General features: G+C 41.4%; 1 protein-coding gene across 1 annotated transcript in view; it reads left to right on the top strand.

Annotated features, from left to right (window-relative positions):
* Positions 1 to 3,892: 3,892 nt before the first annotated feature.
* The window catches only part of mgat4b (alpha-1,3-mannosyl-glycoprotein 4-beta-N-acetylglucosaminyltransferase B), a 98,291-nt gene continuing 91,772 nt past the window's right edge, over positions 3,893 to 10,411 (top strand). Inside the window, exon 1 of the mRNA XM_061048601.1 lies at positions 3,893 to 4,202. Within this exon, the coding sequence (XP_060904584.1) occupies positions 4,106 to 4,202 (97 nt within the window). The 5' untranslated portion in view covers positions 3,893 to 4,105. The remainder of the gene's footprint in view (positions 4,203 to 10,411) is intronic.

Below are 10,411 nucleotides of genomic sequence, written 5' to 3'. Positions count from 1 at the left end.
ACTTTAGCAGATTTAACTCATTTGAACATTCATGTCAAGAGGAATATGAAACAAACATCGCTTTTTATGGACACTTACATTGATGTGATTTGTTTATTGTGGCCATTTAAATCCCAAGAAAAACTCCTGGTAGGTAAATAAACCCGATTCTGATTTACTCCATGCAGCTTTTCATCATTCAAGGGTCAGCGGAAGGTGAAGCTCAGAACAAACCAGATTTGTGACCATGTCTTGTCATCATTGTGCATACATGTATGTGTAACTCCAGTGCACTATTGCATGCTTTAACACATGTATGCTGGCCCTGTGCAATAGTAGGTTATGTGCAAAACATGTCTGTGCAAACTTTGTGCAATAGGACTACAGTTACACCAGCACTTTACAATGATGTCTAGACCAGCACTTTAGCACGTTGACTCCTGTCTCTTTATGCACTTTAACTCTGATAATTACTTTATCCCTGGTTTCTTTTGAACAACATCACACAGCCACTCTTTGTATTGTAATGTGTGTCTTTGTCAACTAATGTACAGTTTATGTTGTTGTTTGCTTTCTGCTCGTTGTTGTATACCTGTGTTTTATGAGATTCTATATACGTGTGTGTGTGTGTGTGTGTGTGTGTGTGTTTGTGTGTGTGTGTGTGTGTGTGTGTACCATCAACATGCCAGTGGACTACGGGTGGAAGATTGCCTATGGCCATAATCTACTATATTTATGTCTACGTGTTTATGTTCATTAATATGTGTGGTCGTCCCTATTTAAAATAAATAAAACATGCAGAGCCTAAATAAATAAATATTGTTTTTGTTTGTCACTGCACAGAGTTGTACCAGCTGTTCATGAACACTAGATGTCAGTGTGGGACAGTGAAGTGCTCTCCACAACACAACGAGTGAACACCAAAACAGAGATCATTTATAAGAAATGAGTTTATTCTCACCATAGAGTTGGGAAAGAGAGTTTGAAAATTAATAACATCGACCACTGAAACTTTTCTTGCAGTTCATAAAAACTCAACAAAGACTGGAGATATTCTATGTTGGTTTAGAACAAAGAGATATTACTATGAAGCAGGAAATGTTTTTGACCCTCTGAGGGGTCCTGACCTACATGTTGGAAACTAAGTTATATTATTGTTGCAGAAAGCTGCAATAAAGATTGGATGATGGTGTCAACCTGATTCTGTTTGTTGTTTTGACTCAACTCAAAAACATCTCAGACATCTTTCAGTCGTTAAGACTTCTGTCTTTACTCAGTTTAAAGTTTTTTTTTAAATACTTCACCTGTGCTTAAGTATTCGGATCCTGATTTAAAGATCTTTTCACTTTTAACATACTTTGAACAGGATAAAGTTTTAGAGATATAGTTTGAAATAATTTGACACCCTGACCACCAGATGGCGCTGCAGACTGGCTCATAAAGGGCTGGATTCTCTGTAAAACAGCCTAACATGAATCAAACCTTGACCTTTGCTTTAAAAAGGTCTTAGCTGGTTTAGTTCTCACTGAATTCACATCAAACACAAGCTTTGAACATGAGCTTTAAACAGAAACTCAGCTTCAGCTTAGAGAATATTTCTTAAGATTTGAAGTGGATTTCGGAACTGACTTTGTGTAAAAATCACAAGTTATTAAAGTGTTTATTTCTTACTCTTTAAGACATATTTTGCTGCATCATAGAAAAAATATGAGAGGAAAGAGAAGAGAAATGTGGATGAAAAAAAGTTGGATAATGGAAAGAAATCATTAAATGATTTATGTCGAAAACTCAACCAGTTTACAAAACCGCTCATGACCTTTACAGTAAAGAACAAGTGTTACAGAATACATAAGATATATTGATGAAAGCAGCAGAGGATCATGGGAAATGATGGACTGTATAACAACAGAGTGATTGAAACACTGAAACTTTTTTAAGTGATCAGTTCAGACAAATGAAAGTTTAAAATGACTTTAACGTCTAAAGTCACAAAATAACACAAAATAACAAAACTATACTAACACACTGAGGCAGACCAGCAGCTCCCGGTTATTCAAGGTTTCTATCAATGTCTGGTGTGGTCGTAGAGTGATGTAACAGCTGTTTGTTGTACTTTCTTGTTAAAGTCTGAAAGAAGAGATCATATGTCTTGTGAGTGTACTTCAATAGCTTTAGTGCAATTATTCTAAATGCAACAAGGGGAAGACCAAAGCTTCTGATCCGAGAACTTTTCTCCACCACTGTAATGTTTCTCTAACAAGCCTGTGTTCTCAAACAGCGCAGAGTTAATGAACATGACAGGCCAACTAAAAATCTGCAACCCCAGTGAGGGGGAGTTCACAGCTAGCACAATGAAGACACAATGAGCTTGGTACTTCATGTAGTAGATAACATGATGGGAAGGTTTTCTTTACTTTGTGTGAACTCATGGACACATTGATTTCAGAAGTATGATTTCACTGTGAGAATTTGTAAATTATATTTTTAGAAAGGAACGAATAGCAGACATAATGTCTCATTTCAGGGGCGGCATCCTCCAGAGTGCATGTTCTAGACTGATTATGTCGCAGCGGCACGGTAAAGGCTGTCCCATTTCTGAGGCTCCTTCAAATTCAAATGTCAGTACTGGTTTTAAACTCGATCGAACAGCTACCAATAATAAAGTTACAAAAGTTATCTCTAAAATAACAGATAAGGTTAAATGAGTTTAATCATAGACTGTAGCTAAATAAACATGGACGAAGCATCGGTGACGTCACCCATCGGTTCCTGAAGGGGGCGCTTGAAGCCTGTCCATGGCGGTGGCCATATTAGAAATGCTGTGTCAACCTTTCAGTCGACCTAACACAAGGCAAAGAGCTGCCCCACGCTATTATAATCAAAACGAATGAGTGACAAAACTCCCTTCTTATAAAGACATGGGGAATTTAAGGACAATTCAGTTTTTTAACCGGGTTGTAAACATGTTTATTTTCCCCTGACAATTCGGAATAGGTGAGTTTTGGGACTTCCGGGGCTTCTGCAGCCAGCCTCAAATGGACGCTGGAGGAACTGCTGTTTTATGTCAAGGTTGCTAGGTGACAGGGGACAGCGCTTAGTAAGGACAGGGTAAAGGCGGGAACAGCTGGTGACACAAACGGGTAATCTCTGTAAACCAGACGTCTCATTCCAGATCAGTCTGAACATCTACACAGAATAATAATAAATATATTAATGAATTAAATATATAAATATATATTTACTGTATTTGCTGTTCGTCTAAACAGACTAAAGACTAGGTCCTTCAAAGGATGACACACCTGAAATGAAACCTTTTAACATACAAGACTAGAGGCTAATTTAAAAACAATTGACAAAACAAAATAGATTATTCTTACTGCTACATTCTTTTTTTTTTTTTTTTTTTACATTTTATACATTTTTTTATACTCATCTGTATATTTAAGCAAAGTTACATTTTAAACTTGGATCTGTTTTTATAGGCCTAGTTGTTATAAGCTATCTTTGTAATAGTTTATTCAATATTTATTTATTACAAGTTGTAATTTTTTTTATTGTAGACTATTTAATTTTGTTCTATTTTCACTTTCGTTTTGTTAATGTGAACCGGTTTCCCATGCCAATAACGCCCTTTTGAATAGAATCTGAAGTTTTTTTTCTTTTCAGATTTAACGACAAATTGATGCGACATCAAAAGAGACAAAAAAAATGCCTTTGGCGTAGGCTACGTTAATATTAAAAATAATAATAAATGATGTTGATTTAAGCTTTTTTTTTCACCAAGTCTTTGGCTCCCACGCCCCCTCTCCCTCCTCTTCCACTCTCGCAGGGTCTCTCTACCTGTGTCTGTCTCCTCCCCCTCCCTCTCTCTCTCCCCTTCTTACTCTCCCTCTCACTCCCTCACTCACTCCTCAGTCTCGCTGCTGCTGCTCAGACAGCAACAGCTCCGCCCGTCTCTCCGTATCTCACCGTCTCTCTCTCTGTCTCCGTCCACCTGTCTTTCTCTCTCTCTCTCTCTCTCTCTCTTCCTTCTACCTGCGTCCCCCCTCCCTCCCTCCATCCCTCCCTCCGTCCGTCCCTCTCCTCTCCCCCCTCTCGGTACGGACATGCTCCCGGGGCTCCGGAGATGAGGCTCCGAAATGTCTCCTTCCTGACGGTCTTGTTGTTCGGACTGTGCGGGCTGGTCTCCCTGTCCTGGTACACCGCCTTCAGCAGCTCCAGAGGTAAGACCCGGACCCGGTGTGTGTTTGTTTGTGTCACGGCTCCGCACGCCGGGCTGCAGAGGAGTGTCTGTTTGGTTCTGGTTGCAGCTCCGCTTTGTGTTTTTGGATGTTGCAGAGAAAAGAACCTGATGGTGTTGATGTACAGAAAGACTGCAGATTAGAGGGGTCTGGAGGTAAGGAGGGGGGGGGGGGGGGGGCTCGATTTGGGGTTGGTTGGATGCCAGCTGAGAGGGTCCACTTGCAGGAGAGCGAAGGGGTAAAAAGAGGAGGGCCTTGTGTGATTTTGTTGCAGCTCCACTTAGTCTTCCAAGAAAAAAAAAACACACACATGATGCTGATGATGATGAGAGGAGAGCTCCGGCTGGAAGGTAGAGAGGGGTGCGTTTGTTTTGTGATACAGTTCAGCTTAAAAGGAGAGGGAGGAAAAGGTATGGGGAAAAATGTGAAAAAGGGAGTTCGGTTGATTTTGTTGCAGAGACAACACAGGTGCTTGAGCATGAGGAGGGGAGCTCCAGCAGTGAGGTAATGAAGGGAGCGCTTGATTTGTGATGCATCATATCCCATCCCAGCGTCCAGTTTGAAGGGGCAGATAAGAAGAAGGCTTAGAGAGAGAGGGGGGGATGTTTTTTTTTTTGGATGCAGAGAAAACTGGCTGTGCAGGTAAGCAGTTTAAGGTTAATTAAGGAAGCGCTTGGTTTGTGATTCATCACATGCCAGCTGAAAAGAGAGTTGGAGACTTGAGTTGAGAAGAGGTGTAATAAAAGCAAAACTAGAATGTGAAACAAAGTATGCATCAACTCCTGAGGCCAAGAAGGAAGCGCTTGATTTGCAATGCACCATATAGGAGATAAGTAGTTGCTGGAAGGAACACGGGGGGTTAGTTTGATTTTGTTGCTTTGCTGGAAAACATGTTTAATTGTGGAGGCAGGATTATTAAGGAAGCGCTTGTTTTTCTATAACCATACAGCAGCTCACAGGAAAGGGGCTACATGGATTGAGATGGGGGGGGGGGGGGGGGGGGGGGTGTTTGATTTCATTGCAAAGAAAACATGAGGTGATTGTGCATGAGGAGGGGAGAGCTCCATCAGTGTGGTAATGAAGGGAGCGCTTGAAATGTGATGCATCACATCCCATCCTAGCCTCCAGTTTGAAGGGGCGGCTGGAGAGGGGTAAGAGTGGATGGGTATGTTTGATTTGATTGCAGAGAAACCTGGCTGTGCAGCTAATCAGGCTCTGAGGTTAATCAAGGGAGCTCTTGGTTTGTGATCACATTTGTCATCACATGCCAGTTTAAAGGAGTGGTGGAGATGGAGATGATTGGAGTTGGAATAAAAGCAAAGCTATAATTTCAAACAAAAGATGCATCATAAGCTTCAACACCTGAGGCCAAAAAGGGAGCACTTGATTTCTGATGCAACACAGGACAGAAATAGTTACTGGAGGGAATGGAGGGGTAAGTTTGATTTTGTTGCAGGCCATGATTTGTAAAAGAAATAGTGATTGTGAGGGAACCTAACTTCATGAGCTAAAAAGGACGAAAGATTTTGTTGGAGAGAAAACACAGGATGCATGTGCATGAGGGGGGGGCGCTTGATTTGAGACACCTTACATTCCTGGTCAGAGAGGAGGGATCATTTGGTTTAGTTGCAGCCTCATCCTTGTCCTCAGATGAACATGCTGCAGAAAAGAAAACAGGGTGGTATTTCCTTGAATAGAGGCCCCTCTTCATGAAGGAGCGCTTGATTTGTAATGCTTCACGCAAGCTGAGGAGAGAGGGTTCAAGTTGAAGTGGCAGATGCAAGGATGTGGGTTCTTTTTCATCTAGTTGCAGAAAAAAAAAACTTGGCTGTGCAGGTAAGTATTCAGGAGGTTTTCTAAGGTTATAAAGGGAGCGCTTGATTTGTCATACAACACATGGGCTAAGAGGAAAGGGTTGGTTTGATTTTGATTCTGTGACTGAAGTGCAGGTGCTTTGAATTTTCCACTATTGAGGTTACGTGTGGTCTGTGATGCATCACAGCTTAGGGAAGGGGGTCTAGGAAGAGAGGAGGGGTTCTTTCACCTTTTTTTTCTCGGCTCTTTTGTGGGAAAATGAGTGTTGTGATCGGTGAGGGAAACTCAGGTCAAGGGTTTTGTGGTTCACCTCACCTGCAAAGAGGAGAGGGGCCACACCGGGTGATATTGGAAAGGACATAGAAGAAGTTTGTTGATTTTTGGTTTTGCAGAAAAAAAAACACCAGCAGCTTGTGCGGATGAAGAGAGCTTTAACAATGAGCTAATGAGAGGAGCGCTCGATTTGTGTTACTCCATCACCGAAAGAGGCGGTTGGTTTGATTTTCATTCAGTTATACGGTGCAGAAAAAGAACAAGGTGCTTCTGCATGAGATGCTTTAACTCCTAAGGGAATGAAGGGAGTGCCTGGTTTGTGATGCACCACCACAGATGGAGAATTGGAGAAGTGAAGGCTTTAGTTTGATTTTATTGAAGTCTCATTCTGTTGTGAAATGAAATGTGAAGCAAGGGGTGCTTTTTTGTGTGATGCAACTGAGGGGCTACATGGATAAACTGGGGAAGGGGGGATAGAGTGAGGTTTGTTTGTTGTTTTTAAATTCAGATGCATTTTGTTATGCTTGTTCGTGTAAGCAGAAGCTCCACACACTAAAGGGGGAAGGTTAGTTTGATTTTGTTGCATAGCTGTGCGGGGAATGTTCTGACATAATGAAGGGAGCACTTGGTTTGTGACTATCTGCCTGCCAGCTTGTTATATACTTGGAAGTATAGGAGAGGCAGCAGGGTGCATTGTTTTTGTTGCAGCTTTGTGTTGCAGACTCACCTCAGGCTTTTTGTGCATGAAGAAGGACGCTCCAGGTCATGAGGAAATATGGGAGCGCTTGGTTTGTGATCCAATGCAAACCATGAATACTTAAAGCATGAAATCTTTTTTTGCATCACACAATTGTGTGCAATGTTTTGCATGAATGTCAGACCGATCATTGTTGGGATAGCAGCCACAGCAGCTCCAGACGGGACAGAGGGAGCGCTTGGTTTTTATTACTTTTTAAGTTCATGGTCTTGGAAGGAGATGACAGAAGGGACATCTAGGATCATTTTGTTGTAGAGGAACACAAAGATGTTGGGATGTTGCAGAAAGTTTGGATCTAAACCGAGATATGAACCGCTGTGGAAGTAAAGGGAGCGCTTGATTTGTGGTGCATGACAAAAGATGGGAGGAAGGATGATAGGAGAAGAATAGTTATATGTGCAGGTATTAAGGGTTCCAGTCCTCAGATATTAAAGAGGAGAGAATGGAAGTGCTTGCTTTGTTATCTTATTCAGAGCCAGTGGGAGGATGGAGGGAGCATGGGTACAGGAAATAGTGTTGTTTTGATTTGTTTTTTATTGCTCTTCGCAGGAAGTCAAATGTGTGTGTGTGTTTTGGACTCTTGAGCAAAAGGGCGTGCTTCATTTATGATCCATTTCAGGCCTGAAGAGGGAGGAAAAAAAGTTTATGGTTTTGGTGTTTGTATTCCGTTGAGCTGTGTTAACCTCTGCAACAAAAAAACGCTAATTTTAAGACGTTAAGTCAGAGGTTATCTGCAGGCTTCACTTCACCAGCGGCCTCAGGAGAATAAGGGAGCACTTGATTTATGGGGCACTGCAGGCCTGAGGTGGAAGAGGTTTTGGTTTGTGTGCTTTATTGTTTTTTTTTTTGCATGAAGTTTGGATGCAGTAAAAACAAGGGTGTTTGCACACAGCAGCACTTCGGCCTTATCTGTTAGCTGCAGGTCAAGGGGAGCACTTGGTTTAGTCAGGGACGTTATAACGGAATGGACAAAAAGTGTTTTGTAACTTTTGTTGGGTCCTTGTTGTGCAGAGTTATGCAGCTGTTTGAGGACATCGCTCGTATAAAAAAAAAAAAGGAGCGCTCTGATTGTGATTTGTCACACAGTAGGGGAGCGGGGTGCAGCTGTTGTGCAGCAGATGTTGTGGAGCTTCAGTCTGCTGTGTTTGTCGTGTTTTGGCGGGCAGGTGGAGACAAGGCGGCTCCTGAGGAAAGGGAGCGTTTGGTTTGTGACATGACTTTTGCTGGGTGAGTGGGGTGGTGCTCAATGCTTGGACATGGTCAATGCAGAATCTCCAGTCTTTCAACAAACTTTCTTTTTTGCTTATTCACATGCTTCAACCGATCAGCATTCATTTCTTGTTTTCATTTTTGTTTAAATGTAATGCAACATTTGTTAACTGAACGCACCCCGAGTGGCTCTGAGACCTAAAATGAGGTGAGAGGGGTGGTGATGAGGTTTTATTGCAGTGTGAAAATGTTTGTGGTTTGCTAAAAGCTCCGCTGAGAAATCAGATTCTGAAGGTTTGGAGGCTCAGCATCTTTAGAAGGAGGAGCGCTTAGTTTTAACAGGAGTGTTGATCAGTGGGTAGGAGTTAGATGGTAGATCAAACATGTTCAGGTACATTCATTCTGAACAGTTTTTACTGTTTTGATTAATTTTCTGGGATTTGTAAAACTGTGAAAATCAGGCCTAGAGATACGTTTCCTTCATTGGGGTGTAAAAACCAATCAGCTGTGACCTCTAAATAAATGCTGCTTTATTCAAAATGCAGTAACATTGCTAGTACAACATGTTTTTAATGTACCATCGCTTATGTTCAGGTGTTTTGCAACATTTTGTGAATTGAACACGTCCATAGTGAACTGGGCGCTTGTTTTGTGGGAACATTACATGCTGGGCGAGAGGGGTTGTGTTCAGGTTTTGTTGCAGTGTGAAAATGTTTGCATGAAGTTCAGCTGAGAAATCAGATTCTGGAGGTTTGGAGGCTCAGCATCTTAAGAAGGGGAGTGCTTACTGTACACACAGCGCACACCAGTGGGGAGGAGTTAGGTGATGGATGCCAATTATTTGGCACATTCAATCTCAATACAATGTTGTTTCCCAACGAAGACAGTGACCTTGCAAGCTGTCTTTAGCTAATCTCCTTGCCAGCACAACAAATGCTTATGCAATAAAAAAATGATTTTTATTGCACTTTGCATTGTTTTTTGTTTTTTTTAATAAATGATTTATTATGTTGAAGTTGAATGCAGCCCATCCCCTGTGCAAAGAGGGACCTGCAAAATGTCAAATGTTTCCTTCCTCCGCTCCTCTTGTCTCCGACTCGTGGAGAAAATGATATTACGTCAGGTCTGCTGATAACCGTCGACTGATCTAATCATCAGCTGCTGTGATTCATGTACAGAGATTTCATTCTGACAAACACCGGCACAGAAACTCATTAAGGCTGCAAACTGATTCAGAGTCAGCCTGTACCGGCCTCTCTTCAATGGCTTCCTGTGTCTTGTTGGATTGAATTAATGATATTGCCTGTAATGTTTTTGTCTCACCTCTAAATGGTGTTATTTTAACTCCTGTCTTAAAACACTTTTTTTTTATTCCTGGTGGTTTGACTCAATACAAGAGTTTTCTTTCTTTTTCTTTTGGTCTAATTGGGTTGTTTTAGGACGTTGCTTATTTTTGAGCACTGAAGTTGTTTGTGCTTCATCTCTACATCTTGATCACGTCGGATTAGATCATTTGCTGTAATGCTGCATTCATGTGCAGCCCTAAAGATAGAAGCAAGGAGCATCTGAAGAAGCACTGCATTCATGACGAGGCAGCTTCATTGCACATCATTTCCTGCTGATTCTACTTTAAGCGTAAACATCCTTTAATCTGCTTTAATCTACTTTCATTTCATCGTTTTGTTCTCTTTTTTTTCTCTTTCATCACTTTCGTCTTTCTTGGAAAAAAAACAAAATAACAAAACCCGGTCTCAATCGGTCTCTGTTTGCAAGATGTAGATCTGGATTCATCCGAAGTTTCAAACAGTTCTACTGCACTATCCCAACAGGCCAAAGATCTCCAAAGTGATGGATATTTGTTGAAACTCTCTGAGTTTATAAGAAGAGTGTTATCCCTGCTGTCTTTTCTGAGAGATGTTGGAGATATTGGGAGGTTTCAGAGTGGTGAATTGAGTCTGTTAAAACAAACATTTCCAGCTGTTAAAGAATGAATCTTGAGCTCCTTCACAGCTGCTCCGATTACTCACAGATTCATTTATTTACAAACTGCTCAGTGTGATGTCAGTCAGGAGAGAATCGAGCTGCTTTCCCTGCAAACTGTGGGTTATTTTATATTATTTTGTTTAAAGACTGATGT

Source organism: Labrus mixtus, chromosome 10 (genome assembly GCF_963584025.1).
Source record: "Labrus mixtus chromosome 10, fLabMix1.1, whole genome shotgun sequence".
In the NCBI taxonomy this organism is placed as follows: domain Eukaryota; kingdom Metazoa; phylum Chordata; class Actinopteri; order Labriformes; family Labridae; genus Labrus; species Labrus mixtus.
This window is presented reverse-complemented; position numbering and strand designations above follow the sequence as displayed.